Raw genomic sequence first — 24,596 nt, 5'->3', positions numbered from 1 at the left:
GGTGACCGAGACGTGTAACCAATGGTATCCCGTATCGTCACGCTGGCGCCAGTATGGCGATGACGAATACACGCTTCCAATGTGCGTTCACCGCGATGTCGCCAAACACGGATGCGACCATCATGATGCTGTAAACAGTACCTGGATTCATCCGAAAAAATGACATTTTGCCATTCGTGAATCCAGGTACTGCGTTGAGTACACCATCGCAGGCGCTCCTGTCTGTGATGCAGCGTCAAGGTTAACCGCAACCATGGTCTCCGAGCTGATAGTCCATGCTGCTGCAAACGTCGTCGAACTGTCCGTGCAGATGGTTGTTGTCTTGCAAACGTCCCCATCTGTTGACTCAGGGATCGAGACGTGGCTGCACGATCCGTTACAGCCACGCGGATAAGATGTCTTCATCTCGAATGCTAGTGATACGAGGCCGTTGGGATCCAGCACGGTGTTCCGTATTACTCTCCTGAACCCACCGATTCCGTATTCTGCTGACAGTCACTGGATCTCGACCAACGCGAGCAGCAATGTCGCGATACTATAAACCGCATTCGCGATAGGCTTCAATCCGACCTTTATCAAAGAAAGTCGGAAACGTGATGGTACGCATTTCTCCTCCTTACACGAGGCATCACAAGAACGTATTTGTGTATGAGAAATCGGTTGGAAACTTTCCTCATGTCAGCATGTTGTATGTGTCGCCACCGGCGCCAACCTTGTGTGAATGCTCTGAAAAGCTAATCATTTGCATATCTCAGCACCTTCTTCCTGTCGGTTAAATTTCGCGTCTGTAGTAGCACGTCATCTTCGTGATGTAGCAATTTTAATGGCCAGTAGTGTACTTCGGCAAATTAAGAGCTATTTGTGTTTCACAAGAACGATATCTATATATATTATAAAAATGAATGTACGGGCGTATGTGTAGTCCACATCTCCTCCCAGATCACTGGACCGACTTCAACCAAACTTGTTACACATATCACGTACTGTCTGGTAAGAATCACTGTGGGGGGTAATAATCACACGTCTACCAAAGAGGTGGCGGTGAAAAATCAGTGTAGGCCACGACGCATGAGCACCCTCATTTTAGTCATCTAGTATCACACAATTTAAAACCTTTGCGAAACTTTTTCTGGCCCCACAAAATGATGAAAGGAGGAAAGTTTATAGCTTATCCCATTTTCGCTGCTCTTGCAGTAGCACTGCTACATGTAGGATGACAATCAATTTATTGCTTCTTTATTACTAACTACATTCGTGACACATTTTGCACACAGCATTCATATGTACCATTGAATGTACCAGGAAAATTTTATCATTGCACGACACTTAGTTCAGGAGATATGATGTCGTAAACAATGAGATGAGTAAGGAACTACCGCAAAATGCAAGAGGTTTACATTTACTGCTACGTTGCTACCAATTCTACTCGCAACAGTTTTCGCAAACAGTACGCACATCTGCTGCTGCATGTACCTACAAAAATACATCTTTGTCCGAGACATACTTCAAGGGATGCAACGGCAAATACTGAGATGCGTGAAAAACTCTGGAATGACGTATGACGTTTTAATCTATTATCTTTTTTTACTACTAATCCTATTCACAACGCATTACGCACATAGTAGGCACATATACCAGTGCATGTAACTGGAATATTATATCATCGTACAGCACATAGTTCAAAATATACGACGCCATAAACATTGAACAGTGTACGAGGGCAGTTCAATAAGTAATGCAACACATTTTTTTTCTGAAACAGGGGTTGTTTTATTCAGCTTTGAAATACAGCAGGTTATTCCCCAATCTTTTAGCTACACAACACTATTTTTCAACGTAATCTCCATTCAATGCTACGGCCTTACGCCACCTTGAAATGAGGACCTGTATCCCTGCACGGTACCATTCCACTGGTCGATGTCGGAGCCAACGTCGTACTGCATCAATAACTTCTTCATCATCCGCGTAGTGCCTCCCACGGATTGCGTCCTTCATTGGGCCAAACATATGGAAATCCGACGGTGCGAGATCGGGGCTGTAGGGTGCATGAGGAAGAACAGTCCACTGAAGTTTTGTGAGCTCCTCTCGGGTGCGAAGACTTGTGTGAGGTCTTGCGTTGTCATGAAGAAGGAGAAGTTCGTTCAGATTTTTGTGCCTACGAACACGCTGAAGTCGTTTCTTCAATTTCTGAAGAGTAGCACAATACACTTCAGAGTTGATCGTTTGACCATGGGGAAGGACATCGAACAGAATAACCCCTTCAGCGTCCCAGAAGACTGTAACCATGACTTTACCGGCTGAGGGTATGGCTTTAAACTTTTTCTTGGTAGGGGAGTGGGTGTGGCGCCACTCCATTGATTGCCGTTTTGTTTCAGGTTCGAAGTGATGAACCCATGTTTCATCGCCTGTAACAATCTTTGACAAGAAATTGTCACCCTCAGCCACATGACGAGCAGGCAATTCCGCACAGATGGTTCTCCTTTGCTCTTTATGGTGTTCGGTTAGACAACGAGGGACCCAGCGGGAACAAACCTTTGAATATCCCAACTGGTGAACAATTGTGACAGCACTACCAACAGAGATGTCAAGTTGAGCACTGAGTTGTTTGATGGTGATCCGTCGATCATCTCGAACGAGTGTGTTCGCACGCTCCGCCATTGCAGGAGTCACAGCTGTGCACGGCCGGCCCGCACGCGGGAGATAAGACAGTCTTGCTTGACCTTGCGGCGATGATGACACACGCTTTGCCCAACGACTCACCGTGCTTTTGTCCACTGCCAGATCACCGTAGACATTTTGCAAGCGCCTATGAATATCTGAGATGCCCTGGTTTTCCGCCAAAAGAAACTCGATCACTGCCCGTTGTTTGCAAAGCACATCCGTTACAGACGCCATTTTAACAGCTCCGTACAGCGCTACCACCACTCGGAAGTCAATGAAACTATACGAGACGAAGCGGGAATGTTTGAAAATATTCCACAAGAAATTTCCGGTTTTTTCAACCAAAATTGGCCGAGAAAAAAAATGTGTTGCATTACTTATTGAACTGCCCTCCTAGAAATGAATCTGTAGGGCGAAAACCGCTAGACCTACACGTGAAATAAGTGTACAAATACGCATGATATATGCATAAAAAGTTCTCGGTTTACTTGCCGCGTCAAATTGGGATAAAATCCCAAGCTTTCGATGACTACCTCCGTCATCTTCGTCAAGGGTAAAACTGACTGTCGTGGACCGGTGACGTTTCCGATTTTATAAGTAGTGGACGGCTTCTCATTGGCTGGATGACGTCACGGTGAAAACGGCGAGTACGGAGGTGGCGGCCTCTATGTCCATAGATTCTGTTTGCGCGCTTTATCCAGCGTTGCTTGGAGCGCCATCCATCGCAACAGGCGGAGAACTGCGAGGAATGTAAGAAGTCTCCCTCTGCGCTTTTTCTTTGTCAATTGCGCGCTTCCATGCATTGCTGAGTGCATAACCGGAGTCTCTACTGAAATTATTTTCACAGAGTCTAATTTCAACTGCTTGCCTGATGACAAAGTCCCAATAGTTTGAAGCGTGAGCAAGTGATTTTGTTTCATCGAATAAAATCTCATGTTTATTTAACAAACTGTGCTCAGCCACCGCTGATTTCTGCTAGATACCTGTATTTCAGGTGACGCTGTTGTTCCACACAGCGATCGGCAACAGTTGTTACAGACTGCCCCACATAATTTTTGCCACACTCGCAAGGAATGCTGTAAATTCCCGGTACTCTCAGGCCGAGATTATCTTTCACGGGTCGCAACATTTCCTTAATCTTCCTGGGTGGCCGGAAGACTGGTCTGATTCCCTGCAGGCTGAGGACTCTGGCGATCTTGCTGGTCGTTGCACTGCAGAATGGTAGCCGCGCGATGTGTTGGTCCTCTTGATCTGTTCGAACAGCATCCTTCCTAGGTTTATTCGCCAGAGTAGATCTGATATCACGATTAGAATATCCATTTTTTCTTAATAACGTCGTCAGATGGTTAATATCGGAGCCGATATGATTCTTGTCTGAAATAGTCCTTGCTCTGTGTACCAAGATATTCAGCATAGCTCTCTTCTGAGCTGGGTGGTGAAAACTACGCGCGTTTAGATATAAATCTGTATGCGTCGGTTTTCTGTACACAGAATGTCCAAGACGCCCATCTGATTTTCGCACCACCAGCACATCTAAGAAGGATAACTTCCCATCCTTCTCCACCTCCACTGTGAATCTTATGTTCTGGTGTATACCATTCAAATGATCAACAAACTGTTGCAGTGCCTCATTGCCATGTGGCCAGATTAAAAACGTATCGTCAACATACCTGAAGAAACAGGATGGACGTAAGGGAGCACTGTTCAACGCTCGTTCTTCGAAATACTCGATGAAAAAATTAACTCTGGCTGGTGACAGTGGCGAACCCATGGCTGTTCCGTCAGTCATTTCATAAAGAGGTGGTCGTCAAAGTGTGTCGAAAGCTTGGGATTTAATCCAAATTTGACGCGGCAAGTAAACCGAGAACTTTTTATGCAAGGACTCCGTCGCGAAAGACTTCGTAGTCACGCCTGATATATGTTAAGTATGTGAAATATATTTGGCGTATTTGGCATGAGAGTGTGAGGGCAAAGCCATGGGTAAAAAGCTCATGCGAAACACCTTGAACGATATCAGTAGAATCTGGTACACGTAGTAGTTAGGATCTAAAAAGAAATACTTTATGGGGAAAAACTACCAGCCTGAGAGAAGGGAGGACGTGGAGATGGACAGACAGGGGGAAGGAGGAGATAGGTATGGTTAGGACGAGGAAGAGATGGACAAAGAGAGGGGAGAGGAAGTGTTGGATAGAGAAAGAAAAGATGAGGAAATAGAAAGGGGGGAGGAAGAGACAGGCAGAGAGAGGGAGAGGATGAGATTAACAGACCGAGGAGGAGGAACAAATGGACAGAGAAAGGAGAGGAAATGGAGAGGGGAGAGAAGAAGGGAGATATAGAAAGAAAAAGTGAGTAGATGGAGAGCGGAAGGAGGTGGGCAGAAAGAGGAGAGGAGAAGATTGACAAAGAGATGGTGAGGGGGAGTTGGAATTAGAGAAGGGAGGAGGCTAGTGACAGAGGGAGAAGGAGCAGATGGACAGAGGGGGAGGAGCAGATTGACAGAGAGGGAGGAGGTGATGGACAGAGAGAGGGGCAGATGGAAATGGACAGAGTGGAGAGGGGTGGAGGAGATGGACACAGAGAGGCAATGCTGAAGATGAAGGTGAAGGAGGAGATAGAGAGGGGTAAAGAGGAAATGAACTGATAAATGATTGAAATAACGCCAGGTACTCAGCTAGTTTTCTTTAATAAATGTGTCAATAATTCATTTTCTTCAAGATACTGTCCGAATAAGATATTTGTCCAATAACCCTACAGCGAATCGACGTCAGTGATATGGGTCAGCGGATTACTGCTAGGTCCTTTCCTGAGTACTGGTGAGACCGGTGCTGCTTTCCACTCTTTAAGTACGTACATTTTGTCGAGTAGATGTCGAAGGAATCCACTGTAACTCCATACCACTGTAGATGTTACAGCAACACGACTTGAAATCGGAAAAAAGTGAGAGACGTTTAAGTAGTTACTAGTGAAGGCATAGCAATGGCTCGAGAGTATAACTGCAGTAAAGCTTGTGTAACAAAAAATCCTGAACTTGGCTGCAGATGTTCCTGGGTGTGCTGCTGCTGCTGCCTCTGCTGGCTGAGGGTTCGTTCCTCAACGACCTCTTCTGCAACCTGCCTGATGCCTCCACTGAGAGCCTCAACATCACCACGGTAAGCTCTGGAGAAAGTGTAACGGAGGAAGATGGATGCTCTCAGTAAAGTGAACTGTTTTTATCCTGTCTTCCGACCTATAGACAGTGGTTTGAGTCATAAACGTGACAAACGAACTACCAAAGCAAACCAACAGATTCAGCCTCAGACAGGAATGCAAATAGAGCTAAAGGAAATTCCAGACGCCTAGTTATTATGTGCTGGATGCATACCATTGAACAAAATTTCTATTGGAAAAAGGTTGTGGGATTTGTTACTTGTAATTTAATATTATCTCACATGATGATGCTTTGATCCATAAAACTGATCTAAGCACCACCGTGCATGGAATGCAGAAATATACCTCGAACGTACGGACTTATATAAAATAATGAAACATTGTAATTCGTGGATGTAGTATTGTTAGATACATGTCATAGATTTCGGAATTAGCCAACATCGTTATGCTAGAACTGGCGTTTGTGGACTGAAAGAGCCGTGTCATATATTGTTTAGATGGTTGTTCCACATGTGGTCTACTGTAGGGTTAGAACTGCCTCAGTGCCAGGTTTGAACCTCGCCACTGTGCTTAAATTTTGAATAAAAATCACCAGCAACGGCAGCCGATATCTTTCGGAATACGAAGTCACCCTTGTTCTGCCAACGGCCTTGTCAAAGAGGACGAAGGAACCGAAAGAGGTTCACAGCGCTCTCTTGCTGTTGGGGTGGGAAGCTGTCCCTAAAGGCAGAAGAATCAGCAATGATCAACGGCATGAAGATGCGGATTGCAATGGAAACCACTGCATTAAACGCACATAATGTGCATCCACAGGTCACATGACCGTTAATTGGAAAAAAATGTGTCATGATGATCTCTTATAGGCAAAAGACGCCGGACTAGTCCCATATTCGGAACTCCTGGAGGGGCTGCAGTAGGGCAGGTGATCATGAGGAAAAGACCGAATAACCAACGATAGGGTAACATTCTACGAACCGTGGCGTGGAAAGTAAGAAGTATGAAAGTGGTACAGAAGTAGGGAAGTTAGAAAATCTGAAAACGGAACTGCAGGGGTTTAATCTAGATAAGGGGGGGGGGGGTCGCTGAAGCGAAATGGAAAGAAGACAAAGATTTCTGGATATATGAACATAGGATAATACCAACAGCAGCAGAAAATCATATAACGAGAGTAAGATTCATTATGAATAGGAAGAAAGAGGAGAAAGTGGGTTACTGTGAACAGTTCAGTGGTCGTGTTGTACTCATCAGAATCGACGGCAAACGAACAGCGACAGCAACAGTTCAGGTGTACATACCAACGTCGCAAGCAGAGGATGAACCGACAGAGAAAGGATATGAGGGTAGTGAACGGGCATTTCATTACGCAAAGAGAGATGAAAATCTAGTAGTCATGGCGGAATGCAATCCAGTTGTATGGGAAGGAGAAGAAAAAAGAAGAATATGGGCTTGGCAGGAGGGACGATAGAGGAGAACGACTAATTGTGTTACGCAATAAATACCAATGAGTAATAGCGAATACTCTGTTTAAGAATCACAAGAGGAAGACGCACACTTGGAAAAGGCTGGGAGATACGGAAACATTCTAGTAAGATTACATGATGGTCCGGCAGAGATTCGGAAATCAGATACTGAATTGTAAGGATTACCAAGCAGCAGATATACACCCCAATAGCAATTTAATAATTATGAAGAGTAGGTTCTTTAGTTAGTTGATTTGGGGGAGGGGACCATATAGCGAGGTCATCAGTCCCATTGAATTAGGGAAGGATGGGGAAGGAAGTCGGCCTTGCCCTTTCAGAGGAACCGTCAGGGCATTTGCCTAAAGCGATTTAGGGAAATCAAGGAAAACCTAAACCCGGTTGGCCGGACACGGGTTTGAATCGTTGTCCTCCCGAATGTGAGTCCAGTGTGCTAACGACTGCGCCATCTAACTCGGTATGAAAAATAGGCTGAAGTTTGAGGGTGGCGAGCAACAACCAGGAGTAAGTGAAACCAATTAGTAAGTTACAAAGAGAGATGGAAATCGGCGACTTCTAGTCGATACTACTGAACTAAAGGAGTAAATTACTCCAGGAGTAAATTTTTCATTTGCTTCGGAAGTAAACTTATTTACTCCATTGCTGGTGGAGAGCACCATTTAAGAGTACGCTACTGCGTTAGTAACATGAGGAGGAAATAGGACCAAAATTTACTCCTACGCAGTAGTAGGAGTAAAGTAAGAGAGTTAGGTGCGATCTTTAAGTTCTGTGTTTTAAATGTCGAATTCTCTATATTGACTGGACTACGAAGAATATATGGAGATGGAGGAAGACGTGAACCATCCCAAGAACGAGAGTAGTAATGAAGAGAAGAGACCCGTTTGTGACGTATAGCGGCAGTGATTTCAAAGAGGGGTTTAGGTTTCGTAAGGAATCTTTTGAGATGCTGCTCGGTTTGCTGGAGCCGTTACTGCAGCATAACACTGGCAGGAACTGTGATTTGTCTCCTGTGCTGCAACTTCTTTGTGAACTGCGAATCTTTCGCACAAATACTTATCAAATAGTAGCAGGGGATCTCATTAATATCCATTGTACTACAGCTGGAAAAGCTTTTAATAGTGCGATAAACAGTTTAATTGTCTTAAAGCCACTGATGTGTCCAAGCCACAGAGCCAAGAAAATATATCGAAGAACAAAAGGGAATACTATCGAACTGGCGAATTCCCAGGTGTTATAGGGGCCGTAGATAGTGTACTTATACCCATACTTTGTTCTTCTGAAGCACAAGCAGAACTATACAGAAACTGCAAGAATTTTTTTCCTATCAATACAGAAATCATCTGTGGTGCCAATAAGAAGATTTTGAACGTGGTAGATCGTTGTCCGGGTTCCACGCATGATGCACGCATTTGGGACAATAGTAGAATTGCTGCAGGATTGGAAAATGGACAATAAGATGGGTTCCTTGTTGGAGATATTGGTATGTTCTCTCCAAACATCTTATGACGCCTGTGTTCCGGGCCCAAACAGGAGCAGAACGGCGCTGCAACAGAGCCCATATTGCTACCAGATGTGTAATAGAGCGAGCGTTCGGTGTTTGGAAGCAACGTTTCCAAATTATCACCAAACAATGCTATTTAAATCAAACAAGTGTGGGGATGTTATTGTGGCTGCTGCAGTTCTACACAGCTATGGAATAGAAGTTAGAGATGTGTTTCATCCTGATGCTGTGGAGGTGTATGACATCGAACAATATGCAATTCAGCCAGAAGCAAATGCTGCAGGCCCAGCTGCCAGAAGGTCTATGATACATAATTACTGTATTTAAAATTGTACCTAGTTTGCTCGTAAAATTAGAAGTTAGTGTAAAGACTTTCCCTTCTTAAATAAATAAATAAGCCAACGTATTGTCACTACTGGAGTGAAAAGTGATTTATATTATTTATGTGTAATTTTATAGTTATGCTGTTTTTTTATTTTTTATTTTATATATATATATATATATTTTTTTTTTTTTTTTTTGCTAGGAGATTAACATTCTCATTTTATTTCTTAACTGAGTATACAGAGTCATACAATGTTTCGATTATTTCTAGAAAACGGGCTTAGTTTATAATATTGCAAATTCAGATAAATATTAGAATGTGGTATTAACAAAAATTAGTACCGCTCCTGAAATGATAAACACAAATATTATGCCTTACAAGAAACAAGAACATATTAACCATTTGAAATAGATATCAAGGAAATAGAAGATGTTTCATACATATGAATATTTTCTAATTCATTCACAAAAACTTACATTCCTCGAGCTCATTGTCTGAAGAACTGGGGTCTGAGGTTTGCTCCATTACTTTCTTGAACTTATTCATAATTTCCATTTTACGATTCTGCTCTTCTTCCATGATTTCTCTATGTGTTTCTATTTAATTTTATTCCTCTCGTACTAAACACATTTTTAAGGAATGAAGCTCGTCACCTTTTTTCAACAACTCTCGGCTCTTCACTTCAATCGCATGTTCTCTCCCTCTGGGTGCATCTTCTGCTAAGCTCCCACCAGAGAATGCAGGCCGACTTCTATCCATGACTATGGGATAAAGTTCGACCTTTAGCAGTTTCATTGCAGCCTAATGAGCAGTTATCGTCATCGAAGTTGCTTGAAAGTATCATATTATCTTCAGATGTGTCATTGTCGTTAACTGCACCTATTCCCTCGAAAACTTGAGGAATCATATCGACAACCATTTGGCTTATATCGTCAATCTTCGTCTCACCTACTCCACCGTCAGATTGAAATTGTTCTCATTATACACTCCTGGAAATGGAAAAAAGAACACATTGACACCGGTGTGTCAGACCCACCATACTTGCTCCGGACACTGTGAGAGGGCTGTACAAGCAATGATCACACGCACGGCACAGCGGACACACCAGGAACCGCGGTGTTGGCCGTCGAATGGCGCTAGCTGCGCAGCATTTGTGCACCGCCGCCGTCAGTGTCAGCCAGTTTGCCGTGGCATACGGAGCTCCATCGCAGTCTTTAACACTGGTAGCATGCCGCGACAGCGTGGACGTGAACCGTATGTGCAGTTGACGGACTTTGAGCGAGGGCGTATAGTGGGCATGCGGGAGGCCAGGTGGACGTACCGCCGAATTGCTCAACACGTGGGGCGTGAGGTCTCCACAGTACATCGATGTTGTCGCCAGTGGTCGGCGGAAGGTGCACGTGCCCGTCGACCTGGGACCGGACCGCAGCGACGCACGGATGCACGCCAAGACCGTAGGATCCTATGCAGTGCCGTAGGGGACCGCACCGCCACTTCCCAGCAAATTAGGGACACTGTTGCTCCTGGGGTATCGGCGAGGACCATTCGCAACCGTCTCCATGAAGCTGGGCTACGGTCCCGCACACCGTTAGGCCGTCTTCCGCTCACGCCCCATCATCGTGCAGCCCGCCTCCAGTGGTGTCGCGACAGGCGTGAATGGAGGGACGAATGGAGACGTGTCGTCTTCAGCGATGAGAGTCGCTTCTGCCTTGGTGCCAATGATGGTCGTATGCGTGTTTGGCGCCGTGCAGGTGAGCGCCACAATCAGGACTGCATACGACCGAGGCACACAGGGCCAACACCCGGCATCATGGTGTGGGGAGCGATCTCCTACACTGGCCGTACACCACTGGTGATCGTCGAGGGGACACTGAATAGTGCACGGTACATCCAAACCGTCATCGAACCCATCGTTCTACCATTCCTAGACCGGCAAGGGAACTTGCTGTTCCAACAGGACAATGCACGTCCGCATGTATCCCGTGCCACCCAACGTGCTCTAGAAGGTGTAAGTCAACTACCCTGGCCAGCAAGATCTCTGGATCTGTCCCCCATTGAGCATGTTTGGGACTGGATGAAGCGTCGTCTCACGCGGTCTGCACGTCCAGCACGAACGCTGGTCCAACTGAGGCGCCAGGTGGAAATGGCATGGCAAGCCGTTCCACAGGACTACATCCAGCATCTCTACGATCGTCTCCATGGGAGAATAGCAGCCTGCATTGCTGCGAAAGGTGGATATACACTGTACTAGTGCCGACATTGTGCATGCTCTGTTGCCTGTGTCTATGTTCCTGTGGTTCTGTCAGTGTGATCATGTGATGTATCTGACCCCAGGAATGTGTCAATAAAGTTTCCCCTTCCTGGGACAATGAATTCACGGTGTTCTTATTTCAATTTCCAGGAGTGTATTTAGCTTTCATTTTTTGCTTTCGCTTTCATGTCATTCCAAATTACTTTAAGCTGCTCTTGTGATCTTTGCGTAAGAGATTCTGCGTTATACTCAACGTGTATTTTTCTACAGGAATCCTGTTTCCTTTTCGACATGTTGATGTCGTGCTTTCTAGATTCAATAGTATTTATGTACTTTTGCATTATTTCAGCAAACCGCTCTCTTTTATTTTCTGGTATGTTTTTGGACGTTTCCTGGCTATCTCCATGTTTCTGCCAGCTCGTATCCAAAACTGGCACTTAAATTAATACTTGTCACCAAACAACAATGGACGTTGGTAGCTGTAGATGGCGGGGTTAATAATAAATTCACCCATTAATAGCACGTTTCTTTTTCATAATACACAGATCTTATCATTAATTGGTACAATAGTATTTACGCTTTCCAATTTTAATAATTCAATTTAATAATCCTTTCTAGCTTCTAAAATTATAACGATGAACATAAATTACGCAAAAGGTGATGCAATGATGTCTGTCGACAGTTAATATTTTCCGAGAGGGAACGTGAAGCACGTGCCAGCAGAGTGCAGAAATAGCTTACTTCCTTAGTAAAAAGGCGCTTCTATTTTAGTTACAACTAAAGAAGTGAATAGAAATTTACCTCTTCAACAGCTACTAAAAGAGTATATTACTAAAGAAGTAATTTGCTAAAGTAGTCCAGACTAAATAAGTAAGAGTTACTACGAGAGTAATTTACATTAGGTTGATGCCTTCTACCCTAAGAGTTAGCCAGGAAGAATCAATGCTCAAGAAAGTGGGATACGGAAGACGGAAGTGAATATACACACTTGAAGTTCTCTGAGGGTATACATACTGCCATGATGAATATAGCACAGTAGGCAGTTAAGCTGAAGAGGACTGGATATCTCTAAAAAGGGCAATCACATAGTCTGGAAAGAAAACCACAAGTACAAGGAATGTAACTGCGAAGAAATTATGGACAACAGAATAAATACTTCAGTTGATCGACGAAAGAAGGAAGTACAAAAATGTTTAGTGAAATTCAAGAATACAGAACTACAAGTCGCTTAGAAACGAAATAAATACAAAAAAAATGGTTCAAATGGCTCTGAGCACTATGGGACTTAACAGCTGTGGTCATCAGTCCCCTAGAACTTAGAACTACTTATACCTAACTAACCTAAGGACATCACACACATCCATGCCCGAGGCAGGATTCGAACCTGCGACCGTAGCAGTCGCGCGGTGCCGGACTGCGCGCCTAGAACCGCGAGACCACCGCGGCCGGCAAAATAAATACAACTGCAGTGAAGCTAAGGCTATAAGGATACATGAAAATATGAAGAAATCGAAAAAAACGATTGTTGGAAGGACGGACTCAGCCAGCATATAGAGAAGTAAAAAAAAACCTTCGGTGAAATTAAAAGCAGCGGCGGTAACAGTAAGAGTGTGATGAGAGTTCCGTTGTTAAATGCAGAGGAGAGAGCAGACGAGCAGGAAGAATATACTGAAGGCCTCTAAGATGGCAAAGATTTGTGTGATGACGCGACAGGAGAGAAAACAGTAGTCAACAGGGAAGAGATAGCGGATCCAGTATTACAATCAGAATTGAAAAGAGGTTTGCATGATCAAATAAGACAGAAGGAATAGAAAATACTTCATAACAATTTCTAACATCCTTGGGCGAAATGGCAATAAAACGACTGTTCACGCTCGTGTGCAGAATGTATGAGACCTTCGATATACCCAGACTTTCGGCAAAACATCACCCACACAATTCTCAAGACAGCAACCGCCGACAAGTGCGAGATTCATAGCACAATCAGCTTAACAGCTCATGCATCCAACTTGCTGACAAGAATAAAATACAGAAGACTGGAAAAGAAAACTGGCTTTACGAAAGGGAAAGGCACCAGAGAGGCAGTTCTGACGTTGCGGTTGATAATGGAAATACACACATCAAAAAAAGTTTTGCATCACCCCGGTTCCCATAACTCCTGAAGATAGACGTTGACTGTGGATACTGCATCACAGACACATTCCCTTTGACTGTTCAGAGATGTCACTAAACCCGCCCAAAGATGTAAGCAACCATGCATGAGCAGCACCTATTAGACGGAAGGGGTCCGACAGCAGATGCGTTCCAGTCATTCCACCAGGAAGGAGGTACGCGGCTCTTGTTGTCTGTAGTTCAACCGTGCCTAGATTGTCAATACCGCGGTTCGATCGGGTCCGCGTTGTTACTTTGTGCCAGGAAGGGCTCTCAACAAGGGAGGTGTCCAGCAGGCGTCTCGAAGTGAACCAAAGCGATGTTGTTCGGACATGGAGGAGATACAGAGAAACTGGAACTGTCGATGACATGCCTCACCCAGGACGTCCAAGGACTGCTACTGCAGTGGATGACCGCTACCTACGGATTATGGCTCGGAGGAACACTGACAGCAACGCCAACATGTTGAATAATGCTTCTCGTGCGGCCACAGGACGACGTGTTACCACTCAAACTGTGCGCAGTAGGCTGCATGATGTGCAATTTCACTCCCGATGTCAATGGCGAGGTCCATCTTTGCAACCACGACACCATGCATTGCGGCACAGATGGGCCCAACAGCATGCTGAATGGACCGTTCAGGATTAGCATGACATTCTCTTCACCGATAAGTGTCACATATGCCTTCAACCAGACAATCATTGGAGACGTGTTTGGAGGCAACCATGCCAGGCTGAACACCTTAGACACACTGTCCAGCGAGTGCAGCAAGGTGGAGGTTCCCTGCCGTTTTGGGGTGGCATTATGTGGGGCCGACGTACGCCGTTAATGGTCATAAAAGGCGTCGTATCGGCTGTACGATACGTAAATACCATCCTCCGACCAATAGTGCAACCATATCGGCGGCATATTGGCGAGGCATTCGTCTTCATGGACGTCAATTCGAGCCCCCTTTGCGCACATCTTGTGAATAACTTCCTTCAGGATAACGACATCGCTCGACTAGAGAGGCCAGCGTGTTCTTCAGAGCTGAACCCTATCGAATATGCCTGGGATAAATTGAGAAGGGTTGTTTATGGATGACGTGACCCACCAACCACTCTGAGAGATATACGAAGAATGGCCGTTGAGAAGTGGGACAACCTGGACCAACAATGCCTCGATGAACTTTTGGATAGAATACCACGACGAATACAAGCATGCATCAATGCAAGAGACGTGGTATTGGGTGTTAGAGGTACCGGTGTGTACAGGAATCTGGGCCACCACCTCAGAAGGTCTCGCTGTATGGTGGTACAACATGCAATGTGTGGTTGTCAAGAGCAATAAAAGTGCGGAAATGATGTTTATGTTGATCTCCATTCCAATTTTCTGTACAAGATCCAGAACTCTTGGAACCGAGGTGATGCAAATCTGCCGGCCGAAGTGGCCGTGCGGTTAAAGGCGCTGCAGTCTGGAACCGCAAGACCGCTACGGTCGCAGGTTCGAATCCTGCCTCGGGCATGGATGTTTGTGATGTCCTTAGGTTAGTTAGGTTTAACTAGTTCTAAGTTCTAGGGGTCTAATGACCTCAGCAGTTGAGTCCCATAGTGCTCAGAGCCATTTGAACCATTTTTTGATGCAAAACTTTTTTGATGTGTGTAAGACTGAAGAAAACTCAAGACACGTTCAATGGATCTGTCGACCAGGCAAAAGCGTTCGAGAATGGTAAGATGTTGCAAGACGTTTGAAATTATGAGAAACATAAAGATAAGCTGTAGGGAAAGACAATTTGTACAAGAAACAAGATTGAACAATAAGACTGGAAGACCAAGAACGAAGTGCTCGGATAGAGAAGGTTGTATGGGACGGGAAGGAGTCTAGTCTTTTCCCCTAATGTTCAATTTGTGCACTGAAATAGCAATGAGGGAAGCAAGAGTGGTATTAAAGTTCAGGGTGAAAGGATATCGATGATAAGATTCGCTGATGACATTGCTATACTCAGTGAAAGTGAAGAAGAATTACGGGATGTGTTGAATGGAATGAACAGTCTAGTGAGCACAAAATATGGTTTGAGAGTAAATCGAAGAGGACGAAAGCAATGAGAAGCGACATAAATGAGAACAGTGAGAAACTTAACATCAAAATTTGGGGATCACGAAGTTGGGGAATTCTGGTACCTAGGCAACAAACTAACCCATGACGGCCGGAGCAAGGTGGACGTAAAAAGGAAACTAGCAGTGCCAAAAGAGTATTCCTGTCCAAGAGAAGTCTACAAGTATCAAACATAGATCTTAAACTGAGGAAGAAGTTTCTGAGAACGTACGTCTGGAGCACAGAACTGTGTGACAGGGAGACATGGGCTGTGGGAAATCCGGAACAGAAGAGAACCCAAGCCTTTGAGATGTGGTGCTAGAGAAGAATGTCGAAAATTACGTGGACTGATAAGGTAAGGAATGAGGAGGCTCTGTGCAGAATCGGTGGGGAAAGTAACATATGAAGGAAGGGACAGGATGACAGTACATCTGTTATGACATCAGAGTATAACTTCCATGTTACTAAAGGGAGCTGTAGAGGGCAAAACTGTAGAGGCAGATAGAAACTGGAATAAACCCAGCGAGTAATCGAGTATGTGGGCTGCAGTTGCTACGCGTGGTGAAAAGTTTGGCGCGGAAATTGGATTCGTGACGTGCCGCATTAAACCAGTCAGAAGAATGATGACTCAAGAACTGTTATTTAGGTGTAATATACGGCATGCAACGACTACAAGCTAAAGATCCACAAATAGCAAATTACTTCACATACGAGTACTTCTAATAAATTAATCGTCGTATATTGATACATGTTACTTTAAATTATATTCGCTTTCCTACGAACGTCATTACTTGAATGACAACCGGGGAGTTTTCGCTCGTTTACAGGCGGAGAAGACGTGGTACGCGCAGTACCAGTACAACATCCCGGGTGCGTCGCTGCTCGGATGCCTCACTGTGGTACAGTCTCCGGGAGACAGCAGCGACGAGATGAACATCAATGGCACCTTCAGCAGCCTGCCTCTGTAAGTATCCGCTTTCTGGTGTTCCACAGCAGTCGTGTCATTTTCTGCTTCTGCCATCGCTCTATTCAGAGCAGTTACCCTTTAACGTAACATACTTAGGCTGACAGCTGTACGCCTGGAAAACATTAATGTCAATCACCTTTTGTCCAACGCTCTGTTTACCCCGCTATGTATCGCTGCCTCCTGCATGGTCTTTATTTTTATGTTCTCCTCGTGTCTGTAAATTGAGAAGAGTCTGGAATAGGCTGACGTATCCAGCAAGACGGCGATATTTTATGATGTTAAAGCATTTCGTGAGGTGTTGACGTTTAGAATTTATCAGAGATGTTTTTTAGTTGTTTATGTTTTTGCCATCTTCCCCTTCTCTCCACGCCCCCTATTCGTCCACCTGATCACCTCCTGGTTCCTTCACCTCCCCATTTTTCTCTATTGCTGTCTCCAACACCTCCCTCCCCCTCCCCTCCTGGTGTATTGCATTGTTTTTTATTTGCATTACCTCACAGTTTACTTAATTTCACTTTACCATAATATCTCGTTCTTAACTTATTAAGTGCTACCATTTTGTTAATTTTGCACATGTACACTTGACAGCAAAAAAAGTGGGTCACTGCCAAATACAACCAACATAACGTAGCTGTGTTGCAGGTCCTCTAAACACCAAAACCCTATGGGGTACAGTTGTATGACTACACACAATGGGTACCACAAGAGACTACTAGTGACCAAAGGTCTTTATGGTAGCCAGTCTAGGCGTCAACTAATACCGTCATACAAAATATTTTAGAAAACACGTTCTTAGCGATGAGACACCCCCTAACGCTCATAAACTAACCTTAATTACACCAAGTGACATTTCAAAAGTTCTGAGAAAACGGATTATTTTACGTATATCGTACAGTAATCCTTAGACAAAATTAAATACTTGAGGCAATATATGGAGTTACAAAGCTGTACGGCATATGGAAAAAAGTATTTCGCTCTCGAAAATGTTTTCCATCCACGTGCTGAACGTCGCTCAACGGCGAGTGGCTCTGGAAACTGGATATTGGACGAACCAGTAAAAAAACGTGATTAATGGCAACAAGCACTCTACGGAAATCTCAACATTAACAGCGAATCACCAGTAATATCATTGTTCTCGTAACACATCAACAGATACGTGTACACAAATTTGAACTATAAATGACATGACCAACGTCGTCGTTCTGGACCTGGATTCAAACCCAGCACCTATAGCCATTGCTAACTAAGCTAAGCCTTGTTTGTGCCTTGTTGAGACCCGATCACTAGGCGTACAGAGACGTGAAGTATAGACGTTTGCACCAGTATCAGTTATCAATTCGGATCCTGAAAATAAATCACGAAAATGTTTGTACTAAACTGGGAAACCTGTCATAACAGTTACCTTTCTGGGAACTACCCCTAACGACGTTTAATATGGTGTCATTCACAAGGATCAAGGTATGCTCATGTTTAAAATTGAAATGCCATGATGTAAAGCTTGTGACAGGGATGCGAACCCAGCACCTAATCGGATTGTTAACGAAGTACGTAAAAACAGAAGTTAAATATCAAATGTTTTCACCAATAGCGAGATGTTGGAACCTTAAATGACGATAGAATTGTTTTTGCCTGACTAGGATTCGAACACAGCATCTAGCGCCGTCGTTTTCTAGCCAGGAACAGACGATAAATAGCTATTTGTTGATTCACCAGTAGAGAGATGTGCGCATGTTTAGCTAGACATCAGGCGACGAAAAGTTCTGTGCTGAATGGAATTCAAAGCCCGCACACGTGGTCATGAAGACACTTTAACTATCAAATTCTTTTCCAGTAATAGCTAGGAGTGGCATGTTTGTACTTTCAATGATGTGATGGAAAATATTCTGCTGGCTAGAAGTTGAATCCAAAACATATCGTCGTTGGTGATCACAACAAACACAACGTCAAACCTAAATCCGTGTTCGGCAGTGGGATGGAGAGGAATGTTTGAACTTAAAAAGATGTAAGGAAACGCTTGATCTTGTAATGTTGTGATAAAGAGCTCATCATGTGGCTGTGAGTTGAAACGAACACGTAACAGCTGACAATGCACGAAGAGACGTAGAAAATGCAACTTTTTTTCACCAGTAGTTCAGAGTGCACATGCTAGGGCTTGAAATGAAATAGTGAATATTTTGTGTTGATCAGAATTCGAATCCAGATAGGTGCCTTTCGAGGAGGCCTAGAAGAGTTTGCTATCTTGGAGAACACAGTGAAATCGAATTCGAATCCCAGTCCAGCACCACAATTTTCAAAGTCTTAGTTTCAAATAAAGTAAGAGCCTTGTGAACTTACATGGCCATTGGTTCGTTAAATGAAATACGTTTTCTAGTTTACGACGGCTTGCTGGTGACAGAGTCTCTGCCTTCCGGGGTTTCTCCATCTGCCACAGCTCAAACAAATGCCGCTCTGCCCCAGTCGGCAGCGAAGGGAAGTTATCTTTACTGCGGATATTGAACTACGGAGCTTACTGGCGTTCTGCACTTGGCGTTACTAGGGGTGAAGGAGAGTTACTTGCGTGTGTTAAAAATCTACGCTTGACGTAAGATGTGAACCCACACGTTTTACACATCGGTACAAGGTTAATCCACCAGACCACAGAACCCCCTGCCAAGCACATAATTATGAATTGCAGAGTATTCATTTACATGTAGATGCAGATGTCAAGGGATGGGTAACAGGAAGGAGGGCGGGATCTGGGAATGGATAGAAGTGCAGAAGTGCAAAATACAAGCGTGAAATGCTTGCAAAGTATTGCTTACTTAGATGTGTGCCACAGTTCGTTTTATCGTAGGACCGAGAGATAAGGAAGCATTGTCTTCAGAAGGAAGAATGGGTTATAGGGAAGGGGAGATCAAAGAATACGGTTTCATAGGTGTTGAGAGGAATGATAGAGAGTAAAGTCAGCAGCAATTAAAAGAGAAAACGTAGCGTCAATGGACACCGCTAGATTTGTTTATAAAGTTTTGGGGGAATGGCATAGAAGGGCACTAGCGGCGATAGTGTCAGAGAGAGAGAGAATGTGAGAGAGAATAGAGGAGATATTAACAACGAGTAAACATAATATGAAATCCTTTGCGTATTGTGTGGAGGACGGAGGGTATATTCATGGATGGAAGGGAAGAGAGAGACGTATTTGAAATAACAAGGACTCCTGTGACAGAGTCCATCTACGCTGATTAGTTTCTACACAGGGTATAAATGAAATCAAAATAGAATATTTAACAAACTGTATATTCAAAAAAAACCACTTGAATTAAAGAGGCAACTCAAAGGAAAATTAGCCCATATTGTATCTCTTCTTTTGCCACGCGATCTTCCACTAGCTCCCAATGAGGAAAAATAACGAAAAAGAAGACATAACAAAACATTTTAAGGACTCTAATATTTTATCCAGAATCCTTCTTTATTTTGTACTTCTATCATGGGTCTTGACATAGAATGTATAAGCCGTGGGACGTAGCAGCCTGAAGAAGCAACTTCCTCCCAGGCTTCCAGGACACAGTCCCAAAGAGCGTCTGCAGTAGTTGGCAGGTTTCGTGGCCAGTTCTCTGTTAATGTTCTGGCGACCTCAGCCCACATGTTTTCCATGGGGTTCATATCAGGAGCCCGTGGCGGCCAGTCCATGACGTTGACGCCAATCGTGGAGAGCCGCTGCTGAACAAATGCAGACTTGAATGCGAGAATGGTCCTCTTGCAATGTGACGTCCCCTTCTGCGTACAGCATTCGCACTGACGGAAGCATCACATTTTCCAATATGTGGGCATACTGCACGCTGTCCAGAGTTTCTTCTATCCTGTGAAGAATTCCTCCCCCTCCCGCAGAAATCCAACCCCAGCAGGTAACAGATAGCCGGCCACTTCTTCTCGTCCAGGTTACGTATTCGTGTCGTTGGCGAGTCCCTTGCGGCCTGTAACCGATTCGTGGATCGTCGTTTCTGATGGAAAACACCTTCTCATCAGTGAAAATGACGTTGTCCCACGACGCCCTCAGATGGAGCTCCGCAAATGCAAGCCGGTGTAAAACATTGTTTTCGCTAAGCTCTTGTTTCACGGCGGATCGTCGTGCATGCAGTCCAGCGTCCCTCAGCCTTAGGCAAATAGTGTCATTGGAGCCGGGGAAGTTGGTCTCCCGCCGCAACTGCTTCACGTTCGGAAAGGGATTTACTCTGCTCCTAGACACTTGGTCCCTGTCTTCCTGCTGTGAGCTCACTCTCTTCTTGCCTGAGCCAGGAGCCCTGTTGGTGGTGCCTCTTTCAAGGCAGATACTTCACCATCTCGTTGCAGTGGTATGTGGTACGCCATATCGTCTGCCAGGTTCTCTGATGGAACATCCTCCTTCAATGAGAGCGACGACTCTTATCTCGAATAGACTTCTCCCAGTGAGCCATTACGGCAGACAGCCTGATGTGTATTTCTGCTTGCCGCTCTTATACTGATGCCAGGAGAGGAGGTAAACATATTTACGTCAAACGGAGTGGCAGGGGCAGAGGCATGCGACGCAGCCGTGCTGGCTCGTCCCGGACTGTTGGCCCACCAACGCCACCGCCAGCTCGCTCACTTCCGTCTCGTCTCGGCCAGCCTGGCTGGCCCGTAGTTCGTGAGCCGCGGCTAGTTCAGACCCGGGCCGCAAGGCCACGATCACCCATTGAAGGATCAAAAGTTACACCTAACCTACCCAAGTCTGTAGTACAAACTAACGCAGCTACAGCTATTATGCTATAACATGTGCAGGCACACCTACAGTTGACGATTCATTCAAATATTTGACGAACAATACGTCCAAAAATACATTCATTTTAAACATAGCTACCATAAAATATTTCACCTAGCGAGCAATAGCATGACGCAGGAAACCATTGTTTCTTGTAAGCGCTCTGCATTAGATGCAGCCTTAAGAAAACGTGTATTCAACCACGACAACTAAGCGGAATGTAAAAGTAAACAGTTTTGGCGGCAGCTTCTCCAAATAATAGTATATACGTAGTATACAATACACGTTTTGCGCACTTATAACATGTACTCAGTGGCCCTGAAACAATACGTGCTGCTCGACGGAAATTACTTTCGGCCGAGGCACTTCATTTACATCTCAATGATACACGACTACTAGAGAACATTGCTCTTTACGGCAGTCAATCCACTTGTAAATTAACACCATGATATCGCAGATATTACGCAACACGTTGCTAGGGATGAGAAAGGCCTTAAGGTTTGCAACTAAACAAGCTACTCCTAGCTACTACTGAATAAGAATTTGATTATTAACGTGTCCTCATAACCATGTGTGCCGGCGTTCGACTCTCAGTCAGCATAGATGTTTTCGTCGCTTTATTTCTAGTTACACGTGCGCACATCTCGCTAATGGTGGACCAACATTGGACATTTCTCGTCTGTTCCTGGTTAGACAACGACGGTGGTAGGCGCCGATTTCGAATCCCGGTCAGGCAATACAACTTCAGTCGTCATTTAAGGTTCCAACCTCACTACTGGTGACAAACTGTGATATCTACATTCTGATTTTACGTACTTATTCAACAATCCGATTAGGTGCTGGGTTCGCATCCTTGTCACCAGCATTACATGATCGCATTTCAATTTTATACATGTGCATCCTTTGTTCCTTGACAATCCAACAATATACAACGACTTTCGAGGTTAATTACCAAGAATGTAATTGTCATGTTACGGTTCCTGGTTTCGTACAAGCATTATCGTCATTTACGTTCAAGCTGAGAATTGATAACTGATACTGCCTAGTGAGCGAGTTTCGATAAAGTACAAAGCTTTGCTTGGTTAACAATGGCTTTACGTTCTGGGTTTGCAAAACGAAGATGTTGCTCATGTCATTTAAAGTACAATTTTGTGTACAAGTAACTGTTGATGAGTAATGTGAACAATGATATTACTTGTGATTCGCTATTAATGTTGGGATTTCCGTAGAGTGGTTGCCGCCGTTAACCACGTTCTCTTTTAACTGCTTAGTATTACATAAAGTTGATGCGAAACCACTCCCCGTTGAACGTTGAACGACGTTCAGCATGTGTTGGGTAAACCTTTTAGACAGCAAAGAACTTCTTTCCAATTGCCATACAACTTTGTAAATCCATATACTGTCTCAAATATTTAATTGTGACTAAGGATTACTGAACGATTTATGTGACAAAATTAATTGTTCCATAACATTTAAAATGTCACTTATTGTGATTAAGTTTAGTTTACAAACGTTAAGGACTATCTGACCTCTTTTGTACTATCGTGGTGTTACTTTACATCTGGACGGACTGTCATAAAGACCAGTGTTCTCTAGTAGTCTCTAGCGGTACCCATTGTGTATCTTATGACGACTGTACTGAGGAGGGTCGCGACGATGTGCAACACAGATATGCTATGTTGGTTGCATACATTCAGATGCAGCCCTCACATTGGAATTCAGGCGTGACCCACTTTTTTTGCTGTCGAGTGTACATAGCTACATATGATATGGTTTTTAACCCAATTCTGCGTAAATTATGTTTTTCATCTGATTTCTTCAAATTGGATATTTATGTGTTTATTGTCATCAAAGGAACGCAATACAACAATCAAAACAAAAAAATAATCAATAACTGAAACAAAGAAGGCTGTAAATATATGTGACGCTAGGCAGAACATACATTTTAGGCAGAATATATGACAGCAAATAAAATAATATACTGTATGTGATTTATAATCAAATTCAGGCGACAGTACTCACTTTCTGTGATTTGGCACAAAACATTCTATGCACAAACCCACATCACATTTGCAGCACATAGTTCTTGGGGTTCCTTTGCAGTTTTCCGCCGCACAGCGTCTTTTTTTCTGTGGCACCATGGCTACCAAATGATTTGTTTCATCATATCTAATATTGTGCAGCACTCTGCCTTGGTTTGAATTACCTGCAGGACCTCTTGGTACTGCAGCATTGGAAGTTAGGTAACATTTCACAATGTAGCGCCAGAAGTGCAGCTGAGTCATATTTATACCAGTCTTTCTATGAAGAAGTCACCCATTATGTATAGAGATATCTAGATGCCATGTAAAAATTGGCCACCATCATTTCTTTGCTCTGACACTCACTCTATATAACGCTACATTTTCATCCATTCAGTCAATTCCTCCCATATTTTTGTTGTATTCTCCAATTAGAATTAGGTCGAGGTAGAAGTATTTTTTTCTTCTCTTGTCTGGATCGGGCAATGGTGCTGACTGGACTGATACCATGGCTTGTGGAAGCAATTGTTACTGTAGAATTACCTAGCCATCTGACAACGATTATTCCACTTTCCTTGCTGCTCTTGTAATCAAAATCTCCTCTCTTATTCCTTTTGGACGTAGTGTTAGAAAGTATGAGATAACACTCTTTAGGCCGACGATTTTCACGAATAGTCCCAGTTGCTCCAAAACCTCATTGCTTCAGGTAACTCAACAATGTTTGTGATGTAAACAGGTTGACAAAATAAAACCTGTAGGGAAGATGTTTGTTCTTTTCAGGAAGAGAATCGATAATTTGAATCAAAGGAGCAGCACATTTTCCAAATGCTTTCTCATATCTTTCAATCCTCTGAGGGTCAGCTCCTTGGTATATTTGAAAGTCCACTAGATTACCCATGGTTGTGTTTAGACACCATGCTTTGTACCCAAATCTAATGGGCTTACCTTTCAGAAACTGTTTATATCCATGTCTGCCAAAATACTTTATCATGCTCTCATCGTAAGACAAATCTTGCTCAGGCTGAAAGTGGAGAGCAAACTTTTTTCTTAGCATATTTATTAATGGACGAAGTTTCCAGATTCTATCATTAGCATCTATTTTTGTGTTGTCACATGAGTGAATGAATCTCATAATTGTTTCAAACCTGTCCCTTATCATCGTGGTGTGGACCATTTCATTTCTCATGTCAATCCAGAATCCCAGTAATAAAATAAGCTAGGTAAAGCATTATAGCCAGAAAGAATTAGAATTCCTAGAAAACTTTTTA

The 24,596-nt window shown here is 43.9% G+C and overlaps 1 protein-coding gene across 1 annotated transcript in view; it reads left to right on the top strand.

Annotated features, from left to right (window-relative positions):
- Positions 1-24,596, top strand: part of LOC124804663 — a 52,850-nt gene that overhangs the window by 14,117 nt on the left and 14,137 nt on the right. Inside the window, exons 2-3 of the mRNA XM_047264903.1 lie at positions 5,700-5,810; positions 16,415-16,551. Of these exons, the coding sequence (XP_047120859.1) occupies positions 5,700-5,810; positions 16,415-16,551 (248 nt within the window). The remainder of the gene's footprint in view (positions 1-5,699; positions 5,811-16,414; positions 16,552-24,596) is intronic.

Source organism: Schistocerca piceifrons, chromosome 7, assembly GCF_021461385.2.
Source record: "Schistocerca piceifrons isolate TAMUIC-IGC-003096 chromosome 7, iqSchPice1.1, whole genome shotgun sequence".
In the NCBI taxonomy this organism is placed as follows: Eukaryota; Metazoa; Arthropoda; class Insecta; order Orthoptera; family Acrididae; genus Schistocerca; species Schistocerca piceifrons.
This window is presented reverse-complemented; position numbering and strand designations above follow the sequence as displayed.